At 33.9% G+C, this 25,565-nt stretch overlaps 1 protein-coding gene across 3 annotated transcripts in view; it reads right to left on the bottom strand.

Moving 5' to 3' along the window:
* Positions 1-6,727: 6,727 nt before the first annotated feature.
* Positions 6,728-25,565, bottom strand: part of TXNL1 (thioredoxin like 1) — a 29,729-nt gene continuing 10,891 nt past the window's right edge. Inside the window, exons 3-9 of one of the 3 annotated variants that reach the window (XM_019722207.2) lie at positions 25,018-25,191; positions 19,529-19,651; positions 17,832-17,901; positions 15,556-15,728; positions 14,084-14,188; positions 9,465-9,507; positions 6,728-8,051 (exon numbers count right to left, since the gene is read on the bottom strand). In XM_019722207.2, the coding sequence (XP_019577766.2) occupies positions 9,469-9,507; positions 14,084-14,188; positions 15,556-15,728; positions 17,832-17,901; positions 19,529-19,651; positions 25,018-25,191 (684 nt within the window). In that variant the 3' untranslated portion in view covers positions 6,728-8,051; positions 9,465-9,468. Of the gene's footprint in view, positions 8,052-9,464; positions 9,508-9,632; positions 10,416-14,083; positions 14,189-15,555; positions 15,729-17,831; positions 17,902-19,528; positions 19,652-25,017; positions 25,192-25,565 lie in introns of those variants that run through there. The other 2 variants (XM_019722212.2, XM_019722235.2) reach the window with 2 other exon arrangements.

The following is a 25,565-nucleotide window of genomic DNA, read 5'->3' as shown; positions in this document are numbered from 1 at the left end:
AAATGAATAACGAAGTGGTAGACCTAAATAAAGTATATTAATCATTAATCTAAATGTAAATAGAATAATTCCAATTAAAAGGCAGAGACCGTGAGGCTAGATTTAACTAAATGCTTTCTATAAGAGATATATTTAAAATGTAAAGACACAGATACATTGAAAGCTTAAAAGTTATAAAACCTATGCCATGCGGTCAGAAGAAAGCTGGAGGGACTATATTAACTTCAGGCAAAATAAATAAACTTGAAGACACAGAGTATTACCACAGTATTAAAAGACATTTATGATTAAAGGGTGAATTCACCAGAAAGACATGTATATGTATTTAAGTCAAATACACAATCATAGTTGGAGTTTACAACTGCTTTCTCAGTAATTAATTAATAGAATATGAGACAATAAAATGTGTAAGGTTATAGATCACCTGAGCATTATCATCAACCATCTTCATCTCACTGATATATATATACTAAACTTGACAACAGAATATTCATTCATTTGAAGTGCAAATGGAATATTCATCAAGATAGACTATTATGTTGGGACACAAAACAAGTCTCAAAAATTCCAAAAGATTGAAATCTTAGAGAAATTGAATTAAATTAAAAATCAGCAAAAATATCTAGAAAAGATATTTGAGTCAGGAACATGGGATGTTTATTCATTTATATACATCTTTCAACAATGTTTCATAATTTTCGGAGTATACATTTTATACTTTTGTTAAATTTATTCCTAAGTATTTTCTTCTTTTGATGTTATTGTGAATGGAACTGTTTCCTTCATTTCATTTTTGGATTGTTCATTGCAAGTGTATAGGTACACAATTGGTTTTTTGATATTGATCTTGTATCCTGCAACTGGGATGAACTATTTTAATAGTTCGAATAGTTTTTTAGTGGATTCCTTTAGGATTTTCTACATACGAGGTCATGTCATCTGCAAATAGTTTTACTCCCTTTCCAATTTGGATGCTGCTTATTTCTTCCTTATTAACCTCACTAGAATCTCCAGAAGTGGTGAGAACTGAGATCGTTGTCTTGTTCCTGATCTTAGGGGGAAGCGTTCAGGCTTTCAACAGTAAATATGTTAGCTGTAGTTTTTTCATAAATGCCCTTTATCAGATTGAGGAAGTTCTTTTCTATTCCTCGTTTGTTGAGTGTTTTTGTCATGAAAAAGTTTTGGTTTCCTACTGTTTTACAAAGTTTTGGTTTCCTACTGTTTTACATTGCGTGCGCGCACACACACACACATGCATACAGTTTAAATTAACTTTGGGTTTGTGTCATACTAAGATAATTAATAATCTGTTTTTATCTAAGTATATATGAAATATTGTTCTGTGTGAAGAAAACGACTATAGAGAATGGGTTGTAAACCATTTAAAGAGGTCTATCCCATTCCATCAAAGAGGTCACCAGCTTTATAATAAAGTTATATGTCCATAAAACACTTAATTCCTGAAATTACATACATATATTAAAGAGAGTCCAGATAATAATTACATTAGGACACTCTGAAAAGTAAGTACATTGGACCAAAGTTTTTAGGATTTCCCAAATTCAATGGATTCCATATTTTTATTGGTAAGAGGAAGCAACAAAGCTTCTTCTTACATAAATTGTGGGTGAAGAATTTTAAAATTCCAGGAAACTTAAGAATTCAACCCAAAATGTAAACACCCAAACATTATCCCCTTGCAGTTGCTAGATTCAAATAAAGTCAGATGAAGTGACTCACATCTATTCACTTCACCTTCTAATAGATACCCGTTCACTTCTGTACAAGCCTATCCTACTGAGTTTCCCAAAAAATAAGACCGGGTCTTATATTAATTCTTGCTCCAAAAGACGCATTAGGGCCTATATTCAGGGGATGTCATCCTGAAAAACCATACTAGCGCTTATTTTCTGGTTAGATCTTATTTTCGGGGAAACACGGTAGTGGTTTGTTAGCCTATGCACTTCTGCCCACGCTCCTTGTCACTGTCCTTTGTGAGTTAAATACCCCTTTCAAACTTCAAAGTCTACCTGCAGTCAAGGCTAAACCCATGCAGAAGGATTCCTAATGCTGTCAATGTGTTGATTCCTTTGAGAGTATTATATAGCCAGGGATATGAAACTGCACCACTATTTTTATAGGGATCTAATAAAGGCGTTCAGTATTTCAGTAGTGCCCCCTTGTCCATGGGGGATATATATTCCGAGACCTCCAGAGGATGCCTGAAACCACGGATAGTACCGAAGCCTGTATATCTTTTTTCCGATAAATACATACAGATGATCAAGTTTAATTTATAACTTAGGCACAGTAAGAGAGTAACAATAACTAATACTAGAACAATTATAACAACATACTGTAATAAGTTATGTGATTGCCGTCTAATTAATCTCATTGTACTGTACTCACGCTTCTTGTGATGTGAGATGATAAAATGCCTGCGTGAAGAGATGGAATAAGGTGAATGATGTAGGCACAGTGATAGAATGTCAGGCTACTATCGACCTTCTGACACACAGAACACTTTACCACGCCAGAAATGCCAGCATCACGACTCTTGCGCTTTGGGGTCATTGTGAAGTAAAATAACGGTGACTTGAACACAAACACTGAGATACCGTAACAGTCGAGCTGATAACCAAGATGGTCATTACTACCTGACTAACGGGTGGGGAGCGTCTGCAGCGTGGAGACACCGGACAAAGGGAAGTCATGTCCCAGGCCGCGCCAGGCTTCACCATGGTACTCAGAATGACACGCAATTTAAAACGTACGACTTATTTCTGGAATTTTCCACTTCATATTTTCAAACCACAGTTGGCTGTGGGTAACTGGAACTGCGGAAAGTGAAACTGTGGGAGGAGAGGAGGGGAACTACTGTATTCAAGACCCAGAAGAGCAGGTTTTAACAATTTACATTCAACACAGCCCTACAAAATTATGTAACTAAGATAAATAATATATTAATAAAAAACCTTATTACTAACGAACCTAACTGACCCATACAGGACTCTGACAGAGGAATCTTCTTAGTGAAATTAGAAACCATAAGAGAATAAAAGCAGTCATAAAAGAATGTTCTAGAATGACAGATGGGACAAAATTTATAATTACAAACCAAATACAGGGAAAAAAAGCAGATTATAAAGAGGGACTAAAGCCTTTAATGACAACGTCAAAGCAGTGTTTCATATTCTCTTCTCTTATGGACAATGCCATCAATCTCCAGGCCTTGCTAATCGTCCTGTAAAACTGTGTTCAGTGGTAGACGATGAAAGCATCTAAATTTCTTTGCCAGAGGGGTTTCAGAATCATTCTGTATGCGATTCCCCCTTCAACCAAAAGAATATTAATACGGTCAATGATTCTTATCATTAAGGACTACAGAGATTGTTTCCACAACTTAAGGACAGTTGGATAGCCCTACTAAATTCAGATTTCTTCATTTGATTAGTCCCTCTTGAATTCATTTAACACTTTACCAACTCCTCCTGGTTTTTCTTCTACCTTCCCGCTTAATTAAACTATGCTTTCCAGGCTCCTTTTCTAGGTAGTTCCTTAATATTTATTAGTATTCTCTAGTATTTGCACCTTAGTTTCCTTCTCCCCCTTATATTCTCACTACCGTGTTTCCCTGAAAATAATACCGGGTCTTATATTAATTTTTGCTCCAAAAGACACATTAGGGCTTATGTTCATGGGACGTTATCCTGAAAAATCATGGTAGGGCTTATTTTCCGGTTAGATCTTATTTTCGGGGAAACATGGTAGATGCTATCACTTCATACATTTATTTCAACTTTCATCACCTAAATGACTCCTAGCTCCCCACTTCTAGCGCTAGACTCTAAAACCACATTCCTGTGACGCTACCAGACATCTCACCTGAAAGCCCACAAAGCGTTCCAGATACATTGCCCAAGGTAACGTGTCCAAAAACATATTCAACTTCCCCTCCAAACTTGCTTTTTCTAAGAACCAACATTTCTGCATCGAATTGTAAAAGTGAAACACTTGTGAGTCATTGTCGACTCCTCCCATAAAGTAAGGATAGTCTGATCTCTTTCACGTGGCAAGAGGAGCCTGTTATGGTTTCTACTTGCTCTTCCCGCTTCGTCTCCTCCCTCACCTCTCCAAGAAATTTCTCCCATTCTGTGTACATACCATGCACTTTTCCTTTACTTCTGCTAAATTCTCTTACCATTCTAAACTGCGAATTCCTACAGTCTCCTCTTGGAACCTTAAATTTTGTTCATTACTGTGTTTATTGATAGAAATCAAAGTAACTTTGGTACTAAAGACAAATCCTTGCACTACTGTTCGTAAGCTAGCAGAGCCAATAAAGCTATGAATAATTACAAAGCAGTTTGCTAAGTACCAGGATGAAATGACCACAGGGTGCTAAGGCAACAGAGAAAGCATACACAATCATGTGTATTACCTCTATCGGTTTTGCTTGGACTGAGCCTTGAAGATAGTTAGGAATTTATCAGGTGGGCAAGATTGGTCAGAGGAAGGCATTATCGGTACATTCTGGTAACTGCTAGTACAGTGCAGCACACAAGGGAAATGTGCGGGTGGGAGGACAAGGCTGGAGAAAGAGGGATTACATTATGAAGACCTAGAAAAGGTAAGATAACTAGTAGCCTTGGAATATTATAGAGCCCAGGTCAGAGGCAAAGAGACAATTAGGAGGCCACTCATTAAGCCTCGCAACAAAGGATGGCCGATAACGCAGTGGCCGTGAGATGGGACAGCAGGGTCACACTTGTTCCAGATAGTTACGTAGTTAATCTTCCTAACAAGCCCAAAAGGTAATGTTCCTAAGCAACTCAAGCTTCTAAGGATATTACTTGCTCAAGATGACACAGCTTACAAGAGGAGCAGAGATTCAAACTAATTCTGGCCAGTTCAACTTACCAGAATTGCTAACTAAATGTCTTCTCTCTAGAGAAGTATAGCAAGTGTAGAGGAAGAAATACGCTAGCAGGTTTAGGGTTACAATTCTTAAGATTTTAATACTATTCCAAGCTGTGTAGTTTTAGTTGCAAATCCAAATTCTTACGTTACAGGTATAACTTACACCTCATTAATAATTTTGCATAAGCCACAAAGTTGAAATGTAACCTTATTAGCCTATAAAACCTCTACCCTGCTTACTTATTCTTATTTTTGCTGGGCATATAAAAAGTATTGATCTAAAAATAAAACCTGCTGTGAAAATATGCTTATCAATATTCTTCCTTAAGCAGTAGAGGTTTAACTGGGGAATAAGAGTTAATATCTTAAAATTCATTTACCTAACATGCTACATGTATAATACATGTGTTTGGAAAATTTTGTAAAATGCAGAGTACCTCTCCTAATGAAGTAGTAAAGCTAAGTGAACACAAATATTCGTCCAAAGTTTTCCTTTACCATGTGAACAAATTGATTTCTTATTCTAAGTTACTTAAGAAGAAATTATCTAAGGTTAGAAATGTCCAATTTTAGAAGCGATATATATCTGTGCAAAACTTAATGTACCAAACTGAACTATATAAATACAAGCAATGTCAGTAGCCCTAAATTTCTTTAAAGCTTACAAAGGAGGGTTTAAGATGACTAATTTACTCAACTGCAATGCTTTATTCTTATTACAACATTAAAGATTTATTTTATACATTAAGAGGAACATGGGAAGACCTGAACTACGTTAGGTAATCCCCCCCATATCAAATGTATTAATGGCAGCCGTATATAAAATGCTGAGGTGTACAGTAACAGCATACCTGTAAATGCTGCAAATATGTATGTACACACACACACACACACACACACACACACACACACACATCCTCAAGCCTTGAGAAAAAGATGGCAGGCATATTTCAAGTCACATGTCAAGTCCAACGTATTAAATGGCTACCTCAAACACGATAGTGATACTGGGGGACAATTTGGGCACATGGATCACGAATGCCTGCTATGGGCCTGTGTGCTCCTCTTTACCTCTTTATGCTGGCAAATGCTATACTGAAATACTTTTGTTTCTATTATGGACAGGGCATTTCATTGTTGTTTCCTATCAGATAATGCTCCCTGATGTGAAATATAACAAAATATGCAAAATCAAGAGAAAAAGTTTTGTGAGGTATTTTTTCCCATGTCTGACAAAACAATAAAGCTAGTATTAGTTTTCGAGAAAACATTATGTAATGGATAGCTTCAATTAAAGTAACTGGGGTTACATTTTTCAAATGCTCTTCTGATTCATCTGGAAAATTCAGTGTTATTTATGCTCTGTGTCTGTGTCTGTGTGTGTATACACACACAGTTTTAGGAGAAAACATCAGCATTTCAGCTTATTAATTTAAATAATGTCAACTATGCATGTTTATTTGTAAAACTTCCCAAAGTGAAACATGTTACAGTTACCTATAAACATTCATTTTTCACTATTTACAATTTGAATAATTATGGAATGTTTGTATAATGCAACCAATAGGGTTATAGAAAAGTCACATCAACAATATAAATCTGATGCCCAATCCTTTACAAATATGTAATTACTTTCACTGGGTTTTCAAATTGTCAAGTATAAATAAGATGAGGTCAGCAGTACTTCAGATGAGGCACTTTAACATTTACTCAAAAAGATTAAGTGTACAAAGCGTAAAACAAAACTCTTGATATTAATCTTATCCTTAATTTCAGACGTGATTAATCTGAGATGGTCTACATTAAGGAGTGTTACAAACTTTTATTTCTTGCCCTTCTGCCTTCACTTGACCCAAGGCAACATAAAAATGAAATACATAAGATATATAGACATCACCACAAACCAGTTAATGTACTTACATACAAAAGAATTAAACATTATCTAATGACACTGGGGTTTCAGAAAGTGATTATTTTAAGACAAAAACTTCTGCATAATTTTTTTCATAAACCTGTATAAACACATTGGTCTCCCAAAGGCAAAAATGGTATCTCGACCATATTCCTACACAAGAATGCCCTCAAATATACTATTTAATTAACTGAATCAAAATTAATATTCTTATGCATTTTCAAACACTGAATTTTTAAAACTTAGAGAAATTAAAATATTAAATTCTAAAAATAGAGAAATTAAAAAATTAGACTTACTAATACTTTATAGTTTTAAGATTAAAAAATAATGAACAGATGTTTTGTTTTGCCAGCCTTTTGTGAAAGACCTTTTAAACACATACATTTGGCCAATTCATTTTCAACCTTAAATCAAGTTCTCTGAATATTTACACTGCATCTTTTGGTACTTAAAATAATAAATACTTGATTAAAAGATACAAATTCGTTGCTTCATGAATTCTTAGTTCTGTATTTTCCCCTACTGTGGGATTTCAACACACTTCTATTAGTAAAGACAACGGCTAACTCAAATTTTTTAAGTTTATCCAGAAGGGATTAAAATATGTGGTCCCATTAATTCACAGTTTTAGGTGAGAACAGTTAGATTTCATTAAACTTGTTTTCATTTCTGGTAGTTTTTAATCTGAATAATTTCTATAGCTCAGGTACCCAAACGTTGTTTAAAAAACATGAGTTAGTACTCATTTGAACACGGTTAGCTGTTCCAAGTCTATTTATCAAAATCACTTGTTCTGTGTGTGTATAGCAACACATGAGGGCACATGTACTTCTTAATTCCCTAAAACAGTTTTGCTCCTCTAAAGAGAGAAACTTGGCTTTCACTCAATATGCTACCAGACATTTAAGTCTCTTTTAAAATCAGAAGTTGGCCAATTTTCAAATAAATGGAAAGAGAAAATACTTCTTTAGAATGACAAAAATTAAGCTTGGCAAAGTAGTGACTTTTATTTACAATTGCATGTATCAAGATTACAATAGAAACACTAGTGATATCATCTGAACAAAAGCAATGATTTATTGGTAATGGCAATGAATGGAATATTGACAGTCTCTGGCGAGAATCAAGCAATTATCCAGGAGCTGTAGATCTGATTGCAACAGGGTCTTCCAGTGTCTTTTGTACTTTAGTGGCTTTCTCCTTTTTTGCCAACTACCTAGAAAAACAAAAATAACTTTATACGTACATCTTATTGATTTAGAAATATGGGTTATTTTCAAAATAATATTATTAATTGGTAATCGTCTTTAAAACCTGGTATTAATTTTTATCCCTGCATTTTTGTTGGCATGCAGTGTATTTTCATTGTTGAACCAAACTGTGACCCTTCCCTTCAGCCTCAAGGAATTAAAAAGAACACACATGCAGGGTAGTTTTGGTTCCCACACTGTTTTAAGAAAAATACAATTTTTCAAAACAAGGTTCACAGTTTAGAGAAGTTAATAAAAAGATGATGTTATATGAATGAAATGTATTTGGCATATTATTTTTAGGCAATTAGAAATCAATGTCAATCACAAATAATCTCAAATTAAGAGAGTATGTTAAATTTATGTCTTCATGTCCAAGATGACAAGTTTCCAGACTTTTCTCTCAATATATAGATATGGAATGAAAACAGATTAAAAGGACTAATTTTGCCCAATTTTTATTTTTAGAAAACCCTGGTTGCTACAAATGTACTACTAAAAATGTAAAGAATAAATCTTGTCTGTCAATTATTAAAAATTCTCTATTATTGGGTTTTTAAAATGTGGCAGCTATAAATGCTGTAAATGTAGCAGCATAAAAATGTAAAGAATAAACATGGTTTCTTCTAACAGTTCTAGAAAACAAATCCTTTGTGGGAGGATTCAAAACTATGTTCTAATTGAATAATTTACTTCAAACCTAAAGTTTATCATTAAATAATGTATTCTCATAGCAGAGATGCCTCTAAAGAAATTAACATGCAAGCTACTGAATATATATTTGTATACAAAAATATTTCTATGTACATTTGTAAATGTAAATTTCGTATTTTAAATTGATTCTGTTCCAAATGGTAACGTCTGAATCAAGCAAAACTCATAAAAGTCTTCATTCAGCACATTTCTGGTCTAAAATAAAACATGGATGGGTCAAAGTCATTCATGAGAGAAGATTATAAAATCCTCTGCACTGAATTCTCAATCACATGATGCTAGAACTGCTGTTTCCCCACCTCAAGTAAAACCACTTTTATTATTTGAAAAGAACTCCTCTCTGATCCAAGGAAACCATGTGTTAGAAAGCCCCAAAACCCAGAAAGATGCTAAAGAGACAGTTTCAGAAAAAGTATGTGGATGAGAGTAAGAAATTCAGGTTCTACGAGCCAAAAGGAGCTTTCTTAAAAAAGAAGGGGAGATGGAACTATGTGTATCATAAATGAATTTAAGCAGATGAACACTGAAAGCATTACTAATCATTGTATCACTTGGGAACACACCAAAACACAGAGCTATTAGACTAAGCAAAAGAAAACATAACCAATTAATATAAAAAATTAAAATTTTAGCAGATGTGATACAGAAGACACAAATCTGCATACTGTTTCACAGGTTGATAGCTCTCAACTTGCCAGTATGTATTCTCTGTAAAAAAGAAGAAATTTAGCACTCCAGTATGGATTTTCTCACCCCAAACATAAAGCTCTTTTATTCATGTTGAAGTCTTCATATTAATACCTCAGACAAACAAAAATCTAGGTACAGCAAAATTAGGTGTCAAAAATATTTATTCAGTAAGGAGTCAGTCCATTGATCTTCTATATTAATGTTTTAAACTAGTCTAACATTCAGTCCGTAAGTCTTTCAACTGGCCTTGAGCTCACTTGGGCAGGCAAAGCAGACGACGTACCCACAATACATCAGCAATGACTTCTGGGCTACAGTTCCAATGAGAAAAGAAACCCACATCTCTCAACTACAACCTAATCGATATATTGCACTAGTCCTAGTATAAAAGAACTTGATCAATCTGTTCATGCTTGATTTCCAAAATGATTCTATAATAGTTCCTAAAAAATAAAATCTAAACTTCAGATTGGATTAAAACATTATCCAACAACTAGTTAAATCTGAAACCATTTAACGACAATGTACATTTTATTGCAATAGTATTTCTCACAATGTAGTACAACACTAAATATGAGACAGGGAAAACAAAAGTCAGGAGCAATACAGTACGGCAATGAAACTAAGGCACCTGGTTGCAAGCCCCAAACAAAAACCAAAACAAAATGAAAGCCAATGGGAAACATGACTAGATGAGACTGGAAGAAAGAAACGGTTGAGGAAACCTAGGTAACAGTAAGTCTGGTCCAGACGACGGAAGCTGTAGAGATCTTGCACCGACAGTGATGAGAACATGGGAAGGGTGAGAGCGGACAGGTGCAAGATGAGCAGAGAAGCAAGGAGGGGAGTGAGATAAGGTCAATCTTTATATTACTTCATTTTTAAAAATCTTCTGGTTTTAGTTCATTTGAGTTGGATTAAAAAAGCTGAAAAATAAACAGACAGAAATGTTACAAAAATAGCTGATATGGTAAATGGCCAGTTTAGAAAAGTCTGTTTTTATTACTGTGATAGAAAATCTGCTCTGCTTCTCACATGCACCTCATTCCCTAAGCAGAAGCCCCTTCAATTCTGTTACACTTATATTTTATTATTTTTGTATTAAAATAAAGCAATCCATGTAAAGAGCATATTTTAGTAAAGAAAACATCAACTTCCAATTAAGACGGCAAGCTTTTCATGCTGCAACACGAAGAATCCATTTACAACAAATAGCCTAAGTGTATGTTATAATCTGTGCACAATGTCTGTAAGAGCCAGAGACACACATAGGTGTGTTTAGTCTACCAACTCTTAAAAGTATAGCCTTATAAGTTGTAACAGCATGCAAGGTGGTCTAAGATTTCTATCCACATCCAAGATTCATCAGTGTTACCTTAGCTTCCGTCATCTTAGTGACATAAGGAAAAGTTCAATGACACTCTGAAAACTAAAATTATCTAGGAACAACTCATACAACATAAAAATGTAAACTGAAAATGCTAAGCAATTCTATTTTATCATTCATTAAGCCATTTCATATAGCTCTCTTTACCACACAAAGCGGTATCAAAACTTTCTTCTGTGCTGAGAAAATACATGCCAAATCTATTTTTAAATTTGAAATTCTAATTCCTATGTGTAATCCCTGTAAAATTCAGACTCAGTAAAGAAAGGAAGTGCTGCCATACCCGACTTATCCCTGAATGAGTCCTACACTTCCCACTTTCATGCCCAAGTTCCTGTTTTCCGTTCTACCTAGAGTGCCCACTGCTATCTTTTCCTCTGTCTACTTCTACTCCCAAAGTTCAGTTCAAGGCCCTCTTCCTCCATAAAATATTCTCATACTTTCCCCAACCATTGATGGAAAAAAGGAAGTATCACTGGGCTGGGAAAGTATGAGAATACTCCGTGGAGGAAGAGGGGCTTGAACTAAGCTTTGATTAATTTTGATTCACTTTCCAAATGTTTGTGCATTATCTTTCAGGAACATACACTCGCTACAGCCAGGGATCACGACCGTACCTAGCACAGTACGACAGGGACATCAATGCCACACCACCTATCTGTCAGCTCCTTCACTAGAAAGCAAACTTTTCATTTTTAATAACCAACTCCATCTATATGAGGCCCAAATCGGCCAATTTCAGTTACACATAAACTAATTTTATTGCAATTTTCCTACACTGAAGTTGTTGACTTAACATAATAATAAAAAACCCCAAACTGAAATTGGCTTACTTTTGAGGAGTAGCCTACAGGACAATGAATGACACAAGCAGAACAAGTCCCATTCAGAAATTATTAAAAGGAAATATAATGAAATATTTACATTAAGAAAACCATTCAACCAATTTAAAATGCACCAAATATTACAAGCAAGAGATGAAGAAGTCCAGAACACCGAGGAGTCCATCACAGTATTAAATTATCTTGCAGCAGTTCTCAGTGTGGTCCAGGCTGCGTGTCCTGGAGACACTTTCAGGGTGTCTTCAAGCTCAAACTATTTTCATAATAAAGCTAAATTGTTATTTGCCTTTCTAACTCTCAATGTCTCACAAGTGTATGACTTGAGTTTTCAAGGCTACATAACCTGTGGTAGAAAAACTGATTGAATGCAGAAGCACATAGGAGAACGAGAGGATTCTATTTTACTAAGCTAGACAGTAAAGAATTTGTAAAAGCATAAAACAATGCTTCTCCTTTCACTAAGTTGGTTTTGTTTTGGAAAATACACACTTTAATTTTAAAATATTATTTGTGTTAGTGTATAATAAGTTTATTTGTAAATAAAAATTTTTTATATTTCTTGTAAGTTTAGCTTACAGAAACAAAAGTCTTTTTGATCCTCAATAATATTTAATATTATTTGGTCCTGAGACCAAAAAGTTTGAAAACTATTGCTCTATAGTAATTTTAAATAAGGTAATAAGAAAGTATTTAGTTGAATGAACACGTAGCCAAATTATAAAGCAAGCATGAACACTCTCAAGCAAGAACAGTCTAACACCTTTGCTATCCTAACTACAGTCCAAAACAGGTGAGATTGGTAGTCAAAAAACAGAAAAACTAGTCTAGAAGAGGTGGGATGGGGGATGCTAAAAACAGAGACAGAGACAAATTTTTAGATGGACAATTATCAATGCACATTCAAGAAACTGGAACTAAATGGCAGGCTGGTAAGAAGACAGACAAGATAGAGTAGTAGCTACTTAAAAAATGGAAGTCAAATAGCATAAGCTAAGATGAGAAGCAGGAAACTAGAGTTGAATTAATGGTATGAGAAAATAATAGGTCTTATGAATAGTAATAGATCTTATGAAAACTTTGCAAGGCACAGTTAAAGCTAAATGCAACGGCATTTAATTCAAACAGGCAAAGTAACAAAGCAGGCAGCCAAAATGTCTTTGTTGCTCACACATTTTCCCAGTACAGCATATTTCACATCATACAAATGTAGATGTTTAATCTCTGCTTCTTCTGACCTGTCATTATACATATGTCAAACATTTAACATGACAGATCTAAGTACATGATTGTTCCTACAGCTCCCAAAAGTTAATTATGCTGTGAAACAGGAAGATGATAGTTGAAAAATGACTAGTTAAAATATCTACTGTCATCAATTTTGTAAAAAACAGCATGTAAGTTCATCCACTGTTATGAAAATTTATGAGTTTTTCTGTAATTGAATTAAAATTAGATGTGTGGATACCATCAAAAATAGAAGTTTTCAGGATGTTCTACAGCTCCATCTCCCCAAACAGGGGTCAGGCTGGGTCAGCCTCTTCCTCCAGGCCCGGGCAGCGTAGGGAAATTCTTCTGCTCGCACAATCATCTCAAGTTCTAGACTGCCTGCCAGAGCAGCCGTCAGGAACATGGTGATAACTGCGTCTCCCGTGCTGCTGCATATTTAATCTGTGGACAGCACTCGAGTGCTGTTCTGATAAAGCTCTTGGTGGCAATTCTATGATCTGTGGTTGTATACTTTAAGTGTCACCCTAAGGAACTGCTACCAATTAGAAGTAATTCCATGAATGTACAGAATTTTCTCATTCCTAAACGTCCCATGTTCTTTATAAATTCTTGGCAAACCTCAGGATTGTGTCCTCAAAATAAATTAGAAAGATAAATAAATATCTGCCTGTTCACTGCAAATTTATTTGCTGAAATGTGTTCTTCCAGCACACAGATATAGTTTCAAAGTTAGCATCTCAGTGTAACAAAGCCAAGTCCATTCTTTAAATTAAAATTATTCAAGTCATTTTAAACATTTTCATCAGAAACTATGAAAGTCCAAATCTTAATACAGTTCTTAAAAACTTACTAAAAACAAAGATTTACCTTACTTTGATTTTTCTATTACTCCTACTTTCCGTAACCAAACAATCATTTTCACCCACTTAATTAGATGTCATTCATTAAGACACTATATCAGTAGGGCTTATTTTTATTAGAGATTTCTTTTAGTTGGAGATCTAAAAATGTGATTAATAGAATGTACTGTTCTAGTTTAACCTTATAAAATTTCATGACATATGACTTTGATCTTTGTGAAACTATTTCTTTAAAATTATATTATTACTTCCCCCAAATACCATTTAAACAAACTTACTCGTTTGAAGTCATTCATATTTGTTGCCTGGACTGGAGTACCAATAAAAGTAAAATATGAAATTCTTGTTGTTTCTTCTTCACCTTGATTGGACTGAACAAATATCTACCAAAAAAATAATTTTATAGTAATGATTACAATCCTTTTTTTTCATAAAAATGCTTTAAGTTTAATTATTTCCTTAGATTACTAACAAAAATACCTTCTATTCTTTGTAAGGATTAATTCACATTACATTTAGACCAGCACTCCTGCAGGACGACTAATTCCACTGTTTGCCCTGCTATTCTCATCTTCTCCAGGGATGTCACGGCAAGACACCCACATATCCAAGTTCCTGATAATTTAGTGCAATGGTGTGGAGGGGTCAAAATTAAATTCTTTACAGAGAATGTTGAAAGAGTATGAAATACTTGATTACAGTGGGTAGACTGCTGTTGAAATTTTATAAAAATTATAGTGTTTAACTGAGGAAAATCTCTACAGTTATATTCTTTCTAATATCCATTCATTCTATTTCCTAGAACACTAAAAGAAAAAGTATTGGTAACCAGCTCCTAAAAATATACTATGCCCTGCCTATTTTAAGCTTGATTGTTTATGCTACTATTTAAAAACTCCCCTTAGCATGTTAGGAAACAGAAGCTTTACTCTTAAATCTTTGTTCAGTATATTGGATTTATTTTTTAATTCGCTCCGTATTTTAAAACACAATACTCTGGACGCTGTCTACTTAAGAATATTGTCTCTTTTGATTTGGATAACATATTTCTTTCATTCTCAGATGGCATTTATCTGTCAGTTTTTTTGTGTGTACAGGCAACTATAGATTCATCTCAAACTGAACTGATCAACTAAAAACTCCAAGTCTGTAATTAGTAGACTATTAAACCAGCTCTCCATTTATTTATTTGTAACGCTCTCTGAATCTAAACACAACAGCTTACATTTACTGCTTTTAAAATTCATCTACTTACTTTGATTAGACTTTCTGATTGGATAGCATTGCTGGGTTGCAATACTTAAATTCACAAAATCAATTAATAACTGCTAAGAAACAGCTGATTTGTTTTTACTGAGATCATAACCACTACATTAAGAACTCTATATTCTAGAAAAGTACAGTGAATTTTACAAAGGTACCATTCATTACCAGATATGAATAATAAAGCACAAATATCTTCAGTTGAAGTAAAAATGTTCTAGAATAAACTTTTAACAACAGTTGCCAACTATATAGATATAGATAGACATATAGATTTAGACATAGACAAGATAAACTGACAAATCCACAGATTTTTAAAAATCAACCTTTCCTTCTTGCCTTTAGGGCACATAGATAAATTAAAAAGAAGGTTTAATTAGCTCATTATATATTTTTACTCATTTCAAACCAAGTGGACAAATAACTACTTCACATGGAATCACTGAAGATAGCATGAATTGTCACCACAAACCCATTAATTACTTACAGTTACACTGTTAACATTCTGAAACTTAACATAACGAAGTGGGATGATGCCATCTTCTTTAATATCATCCTCTGTTAGTTCCAGAGCTTGGGTTGGTTCACTTCTTTCTGCTTCTTCAAAATCCATAGATCGGGGTAGATTGATAAAAATTTTTACGTATTTAGGACCCTGACCTATAAAATGGTAGAATGAAATATGTAATATTTTCTTCCCTTTATCATTACATCCACATTGTACAAACAGACACAAATACACACAAATACACACACACACACACACACACACACACACACACACACACATATGTATGTATATATGTATCTTTAGGAATTCTAAGAAAGACTGAATATTTTCACAGCCATTCTCCTCAACCCTACCTCCAAGACATTTACTGGTATATTCTTGGCCTGCTAGCACCATATTCTAGGAATGCTAGATGAAAACACATACCTACATATGCACACACACATACACAGACAAAGTTCTTGCCCTCAACTACAAAAGACACACTATGATAAATGTAATACCACTAGCAGGGCAGTATAGGGAAGGTAGCAATGGAGTTGGACAATATATGCAGGTTCACATGTTTCATAAAGAAGGAACCTTTGAGCTGGCTCTTGCAGTTGCCAAACAACGGGTACATTTTCTTTTTTTGAAAGAAAGCATTATCAGTGATACCATTTAGCCAAAAGGCAATTAATTATACAAACTGCCAAATTTCATCTGAAGAATTAAGATGTACTCAGTGTAAGATCACATTTATAGAGTGTCTTAATCCCTTTAACTTCAGGGTACAATATAAGATCCATATTTTATGGCTCATTCAAGAATCTTAAAATATTCACATCTCTTAAATATTCATTTCTACAGCGTTTGCTTTTACAACTACTTTGTATTTTCAGAATAAAGATACAGTTTTATTAATGAAAATTCATTAGAATATGAAAATTTAATTACCATTATATTGTAGTTTACTGAAATGTGGATGATAGAATGCTAGGTAGACCACTTTTGCTCTATATTTTTTAGTAAAAGCAACATCATCTTAACATTTTCCAAAATGTTGGTTTGAGCAAGAATATAAGCATAATCTCATCTATAAACATCCATGTATACATAGCCACATTAACTGTTACGTGTAGCTACTTTAATATTGTTTAACATAATATATATTTATATAATTTATATACTTTAACATATATACTTTATAATTTATGTACTTTAATATATATAATATATATACTTTAATATATACTTCTGATTTGTATTACTTTTCTGTTAGAGTTATGGCCTAGGTCCTTTGTAAACTATTCCTTTTTGATGAACTAATGCAATTTGGAATAAAAACTGACACCAAAAAAAAAAAAAAAAAAATACAGAGGGTGCCGAAAAATGTATACACATTTTAAGAAAGGAAAAATCTATTTCAATTGTAATACTCAATATATACCAATAACAAAAGATGAATGCAAATCACATTTGACTTCTGCAATTACAAGAGGTGCTCAAAGTGGTTACCATCAGCGTCCAGACAGTTCTGATTACAGCGAATATTGCTTGAGCAACATTAGCCAGAGTGTCCACTTATATACATTTTCTTGGCACCCCCAGTACATGGAAACTTAGAATAACAAATGAGAAGGGAATGCTATCTGATGAACAGAGTGCTGACTGTTTCTCCTAATCAATTAAAAAAAAAAAAAACCATCTAGTCTCTAACCCCCCAACTTTCCCCTACTCCAGCCCACCCCCACCCCACTCCTAGCCCTCAGCAACAAGAACGCTCAACAGAAACACAAAAGTGGCGGTGGTGAATATGGAAAAATTCTCTATTTAATAAAAAGGGGAATGCTAAGCCTGTACAATCGTATTTACAGAATATGTACAAAGAAGATGAAACTATTAATAGGGCACAAATAGGATGATCTAGAGCCTTAGTTGTATCATCTGTAATAGGAGTTTGAAATAAATAACTCCAAGTTTTGATCCTAAAAAATGGTGCTTCGAAACTAGAGTTTTAGAGTACTAGCTGGAAGAAAAGGTTCACTTGCTTTCAGATTAAGAGGGAACTTAAATTATAAAATAGAAAAAACTTTACAAACAAATCTCACATTATTTGCCTATTCATTTATATCCTTGCTTTGTTCCAAAAACAATTTCACTCTTTCCCAAAACAAGGAATATTTACCTCTATTTAATAAAAAGTTTTAGATATGTGTTAACAGGTCCACAGAGCAGAAAGTTAGTTTACAGAAAAGCTGCCCGTTACTCACCATTATCTGGCCCTTGAAATTTCATTGAATAAAGCTTAACTGGTTGATTGAATGCCACAGTAATGAGTAGCTGTGAAGAAAATAATAATTTCATTTTAAAAGGGCTCTTGAACACCTTGAATACATACAACAACAAAGTAGAATTCAAAAGTAGAAAAAATTTAATTCAGCTAACAAACCCAATATAACATGTAAAATCAGTAAGTTGAAAGTAACTTGATTAGACTGACATTTTACAAATACAATCATCTATTATTCACATAAGAGAATGATGACGACAAACTTAATGAAATAAAATTAACTTAAATTATGCATAAGAAACTAAGGAATTGTGACCCATAAACGGGCAAGCAATCTGCTTTCCAAATAATCAAAATTCCCAAATTAAAACTTAAGCTGTATATTTTAGCATATAAGCTTAACGTTTTCTAGGATAGTTTGTTTGTCAAACATCTATCACGTCACTTGACAATTTGGAGACAATGCACAGGTTGTGTGGAGACTCTAGCCCCCCAATGGACTCTATTTGACCCAAAACTCAAGAGAAAGGGATTCTCACAGCCTTACAGTCACCTCCAACTCTCCAGCCTTATTTGATGAAATTCAGAAGGCCAGTAAGGAAACTGGGATTAAAACACTGTTGTAGCGCCTGTCTGTCAGAAACTGATTTAATTTGCTGATCTTCTTTCCAGGTGAAACTGTGCTTCTCCCCTGGGAGGAAGGCTGCAGAGACGCTGAAGCCGATCGTGCGGATACACGTCATCAAAATATATTCAGAGCAACATCTCCAAGAAACACAACGTGAACAATATTCCCAAAGCTATATAGTAAGGTCACTCTGTTAAGAGCATACAAAACTGGGGCTTAGATTTATGGTTTCAGAATCATTACGATCTGTTTGCCTGAGAAAATACTAGACTATCTGCTTTGGTTATATAAGTACTTTTTATACTTGACCTGTAATAGTGTGTCAAAAAAATAATAAGCTGGCATGTTTACAGCCCCGAACCACAGGTGAAAGGGAGATGAGAGTGAAAAGCTAGAAGCAGATCAAGTCAGCAAGAATCTGACACCCTCTTCCTGAAGCCAGTGAGAATCATTTAACTCTTTTAAGAATGAAGCCTAATCAGATTTACATTTTAGAAAACTAACTTGTGTGAACATGTGGAAGATGACTGGAACGGGGACAAAGCAGTCAGTCGAACAGAAAGTAAATCAGGAAAACAACAGTCAAGATGAAAGATGGCTTGACCAAGGCAGCACTCCCCCATGTGCTCTGTGACAACAATGCAACAAGTACAATACCGGTTTCCATCTGGGAGAGAGAACTGGACAAGTAGGAAGTGCTCATCTAATTAGTCTCTATTTCTCAGGGACAAATTCATTAGGGTGGGTATAAAGTATGAAAGGAAGGTCAAGAATGAACAAAAGGACGTAAGAGTGGCGAAGATGCGACTTAGCGTTGGGTAATCCAAGAGTCCTGTGAGTCTCCCTCCTGCGCCTGGCAGCTTGTGGAGAACACAGAAAAGGAGGTGGGGCTGCATGGTCAAAGGAGAGGCATCAAAGAAAATGAAAGTTATAAAAAGGAAAGGAAGAGTGGTCATCTGGAAAGGAAAGACATAAAACCATGCGGTAGCAACAACAGCAGGCATACATACTGATAATCACTACCAGCCGTAATTTAAGCATTCCATTACCTGCTCATCACAATCAGATTCCAAGAAAGTCATGTCTTTTCGTAAACAGTTGTCAAATCCATGCTCGTCGCTTTCATTAAGACATTCACAGCCAGCTTTGTTAATAAAAGGCATTAAATCCATCTGAAAAAAATAAACCAAGATATTAGGCAAAACATTGGGTTTGGTATAAAAATCTTATTAAAAAATTTAAGCAATTTTAAAGAAAACATCTATCTCTTCTAAAATAGTTACTAAAACTTTAATAATAATCCTTTCATTTGAATTTGCGACTGAGATATACAACTCATTATTAAAGCCAAATCTAGGCTTAGCCCTCTTGATAAAGTATCGAAAACCAAGTGTAACACTAAGATTGTAAAATAATGACTTACACTTTTTTAATAATGCTATTTTACAGTGGAAAATACGCAAATTAAAATATCTGTAAGATCCAAAGAAAGTCTACCACATTCTTCTAGTGGCCATGGAATCTAAATCTATATTCATGAAGAATTTAGATTAAAGATGAATAGCAAATAAGGATTAAACATTTTTTTTTACTATGGAAACTTCAAACAGAATTTATGTTCACTACATAAAGAGAAGACTACAGTGAACTCCATGTACCCACCTCCCAGCTACAATTCTCCTCAATTCACGGCCCATCTTATTTCATCGCTTCCCTGCAAGCAGTCCCTAGGCATTCCCCTGAATATTTTCAAGTAAATCTTAATTTCATTCATAAACATTTCAATGTGTGTATCTAAGATAGGGACTCATTTTTAAAAAATCCTCAATATCATTATCACAACTAAAACAAAAAAATATCATCAAATATCAGTGTTCAAATTTCCTCAACTGTCTCACATATGTTTTATAGGTGAATTGTTAAGACTCAGATAAGAATCAAAAAAAATTACAAAGACTGTATTTGGTTAATAAGTCTCTTAAACGTCTTTTAATCTATAGTCATTTAGCCTTCTGATATCACATAGTCTGGATCTTGCCAGCTGCTTCCCTGTGGTGCCATTTAACATATGCTTGTGCATGTGTCAGCTGGTATTTCCATACGTCCAACACAACGCCAAAGAGTTGCCGTGGTCGTGGTCATCAGTCTTATTTCTGACTTTAGTGGGAAAGCCTCTAGGACTTCCTCAAGATTTTACTGAATGCTTTATAAGAAATGGGTATTAAATTTTGTCAAATACTTTTTCTGCATATTAGGATATCATAATTGTTATCCTCTGGATTGCTGGATTTTGTTTACTAATATTTTATTTAAGAGTTTTTACATCAATACTCCTAACTAGAACTCATCAGTAGCTTTCTTTTTTGGGCACAAAGTTTTGTCAGATTGTGGGATCAATGTCATACGTACTTCAAAAAGAAAGCTGAAAGTGTTTTCTCTTTTCATACGGTCTTAAGTATTTGCAGTCTCACTCTTAGAATCTAGCCTCTTAGAATTCCCCTGTCAAGTCATCTTGGCCTTTACGGAAGAGCTTTTTACTGTTTTCTCTATGGTGACTGGTCTATTTAAGTGTTCTGTTTCTAGCAGAGTTGATTTTGATAAACTGTATTTTTCTAGAAAAGTATCCATTTCATCTACTAAACAGAGAATTTTTAAAGTTTACCAAGTATTATAGATTATCAGTTGAGTGACCGCCTTCCTATCACAAACAATATTCTATTTTTTATCCACAGATACTAATGAATGTATATAGTTCTGAAAGACTAAAGAAAACTTTTTTACACATCAAATAAATAGCAATATGGTAATCATCCATTAGAATAGACCCCATTTATTCATGTAGTAGCCTAAATATTTTCAAAGTAAAAATATTATTTCGTATAACATTAAATGTTACAGTACATTAAATGTTAAATATATTACTCAGGATAACATATTGTAGCCAACTCAAAAAAGTGGGGAGGGAAAAAAGGAGTGCTGTAGAGCAAAGTTCAACTATTTGAGAATTATGCTGAACTTCATGAATATTTGCCTTGAAAGGGTAGTTTTGACATTTCTTAAATGCTTAGTCTTCCATTCTACAGAGGTGAATCTTCAATATGGTATCTTGGGTTAAGATCCCAGGCATGAAGACAACATTGTAGTCATACTTCCAATATCTTAATGAGGCAAATAAACTAAATAGCTGAATTATTTAAAAGAGTTTTTATATTTATTTATTCTGCATGGAGCACACAAAATAAGTATCACATTCAAACAGTTACATTGAAGTGCTTTGTGTATCTGGAACAAATTGGCATGCTGCATATTTGACATAACTACAAACTGACGTATTCTGACAATATGCAATGGGAAATAAATATCACTACCTATGCAGCAACTTGCCAATAATGAGGAAAGAATCATGAAAAAACAATCAGACAAATCCAGATTGTGGGGCAGTCTGTAAAACAGATGGTCTAGACCTGTGCTGTATAATAAGATAGCCATTAGCCACATGTGGCAATTTAAAATTAAATTAATTAAAAGTAGATAAAATTAAAAATTCAGTTCCTCAGTTGTCATATAACAAATGCTCAACAGCCACTTGTATCTAGTGGCTACTTTATTCAGACTGATGCTGGTTAAAACTTTTTAAAAAGGCAGTCATAAAAGAAAAAGACAAAGGCAGAGAGAAGTTTCTAAACTAAAGAAAAATAAAGAGAATTGAAAACTTAAATGCAATGCATGACTCTTGACTTGATCCTAGATAGGTAAAACTATAAAGTGTATTTTGGAGATAATTAAGGAAATTTGAATGTAAGCTGTTCATGAGAGATACTGTATGAATGTTACATTTGTTAGGAGTGATAATGAATGGTATCACCGTTATGTAGAATGTTCTTGTTCTTAGCAGCTACATGCTGAAATATTTAGAGATGAATCGTCATGATGTCTATAACTCACTTTTAAATGCTTCTGCAAAAGTTAAGAGTAGATAGGTATCAAAACAGAGCAAAAATAGCAAAACATTCACAACTGATGAACGTAGGTGAAGGGTATATGTGGTTTTAGTACTACGGTCAACTGTTTTTTTTGTTGTTGTTGTTGTAAAACTTTTTAAAACAAGTTTTATCTTTTATTTCTAGAGGGGGAAAATCCAACACAAGACACAAAGAAGTTACAAAAACCTTTCCAAGCTTCAAGCTTTTGGTTAAAGAAAGATCTACTTACTACATCAATTAGGGTAATTTAATGTCTGATTTGATTCTGATGAATAACAAATTTGTAGACCAAAACTTAGTTCTGACGTCAGAACACTAGAATATACTACCATGTTTCCCTGAAAATAAGACCTAGCCAGACAATCAGCTCTAATTCGTCTTTTGTAGCAAAAATTAATATAAGACTGGGTCTTATTTTACTATAAGACCGGGTCTATATAATGTAATAGACCCAGTCTATATAACCGGGTCTGTAATATAATGTAATGTAATATGTTAAAATGTAATATAATGTAATATAATATAGTATAATAGAATATAATACCGGGTCTTATATTAATTTTTTGCTCCAAAAGACGCATTAGAGCTGATTGTCCAGCTAGGTCTTATTTTCAGGGAAACACCATAGTAAGCCTCAAGATTCAGAACATGTGCAAATGGAAGTTCAATTCTGAATTGCCTCGCATGCCAACTTCCGGAGAGGAAGACCTGATTTAGAGGGCATGAAGGGAGCTAGGCATGAGGGGAGCTCTTTACTATGTACTCTTAGCAAATATGGGAGAAAAAAACATGTAATGTTTTAAATTTTCCCAACTTCAATAAACATTTTCAAAAACTAGAAGTCATTATACTCACAAAAACACTCTAACTTCTGAGTAAGAATCTATTATGATTCTTAACCTTTTGAGTATCACAGCTACACCTTTTGCAGTATCTCAAACCTCCCTAGAAGAGATACATGTTTTCTTACTCTGGCTCATCAAATCAGGAGTTTCAAAACTATAGCATGCATAAAATCAGTAATTGTATACAGCCTCTTAGTGTTAAAACATAGTGACTGAAAATTGTTATTCTAAGAAACTCAAAATTATATTTTAAAATTGTCAATACATCTTTGTAATCCTTATATTTAAACCTACTTAAGACATTCAGTGACTCTTATTCTAATTAAGTTTCTATTTGTGTTGTGAGAGCAATGATGTTTCTTGGAAACACATTACCAGTTTTAAATATTTAATATTTTGTTAAGACCTAAATAGTTCAAAACTTTTAATTTCTTGACACCTGATGGAAAAAAATGAAAATGTTTTAACAGCTTTTCATTGTATTCATAACATGTGCATGAAAACTTTTTTTTTAAATTTCTTAAAACTTATTTTTTCCTGCTATTTTCCTACCTGAGGCCAAAATGCTGGTATCACACTTAGCTGATGTGTAAAGAAACACCCCTGTAGCTAACTAAGCAGCCCTGAGGACTGCTCTTAAGATGTTTTCATGTGAACACCCTTAGCATAAAGGGAAAAAATGCAAAGATGTAAACATAACAGTTTACAAGTCAAATGATTTCCAAAATTTTCCAAAAGGTGTCACATGTTCATACTTTCTAACTGAATATTGTAATTTCTAATGCTTATATAACAGTTCTATTGTAAATAAATATTAATTGTACTTCCCTAACTAAAAACAATTAGTGCCAGTACCATGTTAAAGACACTTTTTGAAGACATAAGCCCCCACCTCCCCCACACAAAGAATCTCTCATATTTACCTGACTATAGATTCTCCTTATTCAGCATGAACCTGAGAGACTTACAGAAAGGACTGTAGCCCCACGACACAGATCTGCTTTAATGTACTTGATACACATGCTTTCATCTATCAGCTTTAATTTGAGGTAACATTTTTTTAAAATCACTGTTGGACCTGCCAATACAATAACTTTACAACAAGAAAAATTAAGAAATATTTATTTTGTTATGCAGAATTTGCCAATTTGCATAAACAAATCAGCTACCATAAAGTGCTACTTCTGAATTTCACTTCCTTCCTATTGAATAGCTCTCAAATATAAAGATACTGCATTATAACTATTCATGTTAGGTAGTTTTCAAATACTTTTAAGTTCTTAAGTCTTCAAGTTATTTAGAATAACTTACTCTTAAAACTCTGGAAAACAACATCCAACACTAAAGTCACATTTGGTTATAAAACAAAATCAATAACTAACGCGTCTTTACGTTTTGGGGCAAAAATGTATTTTAAAAAAATCTTAAAATGGCTATTAAAATAGTTCAGAAAGCAAATTTTTAAAAAAGTGACGAAAATATTTGTAGGAGAAATTCAGGAAAATAGTTTAGGATGGGGACTTAAGATTATAATACACACACACACACACACACACACAACAGTCAACCAGTGAATTTACTTTTAAAGTTCTCATTTGAAAGCCCTCTGAACTAGTAAAAGATAAAACATGAAAACACAGTCAATTTCATTTTTTGGCAAATAATGGCAAATGGAAAATATATGATAATTTTACTTTTAAGTCTACATACATAGCCTTTTGGAATATCTGTGTCCTCATTGCTTCCAGGGTCATTTTCTAAGTGCTGCTTGATTTTTTCTTCTAATCCCACAGCATCTGCTCCTTGATATTGATCAATTCTCACTTTGTTTCGAAAAAACAAAAACGTAGGAGTTGCTGATATGTTGTTGGTGGCAGCTGTTCCCTAGAATTGGCAAGTTAGACAACGTTACGAATTAAAAGTAATCTTAAACCACTTTGAATATTCTTTCTACATCTCCAAGGAAGATAAATATCACAAGCATGTACTAAAACATGTAAAATAATTTATTCCTAATTGTTATTTAAGAAAAAGCAAGCCTATTCCCTAAACTGCGCTCCCCTTTGAGGCACAACTATATTACATTAGCTTTACATCCACAATGAAGAACAGCCCTGTATTTTTGTGTTTTAGTGTTAAATACTTCGTCCAATAGACAATTAGCTTCCAATACAGAAACAGTGCTTTACAACCCCACCAGGGCGCTCTCTCATAAGTACATTCTGTTTCCCAAATGGTTACTGACATGTCAACACAAA

This window comes from Rhinolophus sinicus, linkage group LG09 (assembly GCF_036562045.2).
Source record: "Rhinolophus sinicus isolate RSC01 linkage group LG09, ASM3656204v1, whole genome shotgun sequence".
Classification (NCBI taxonomy): Eukaryota; Metazoa; Chordata; class Mammalia; order Chiroptera; family Rhinolophidae; genus Rhinolophus; species Rhinolophus sinicus.
This window is presented reverse-complemented; position numbering and strand designations above follow the sequence as displayed.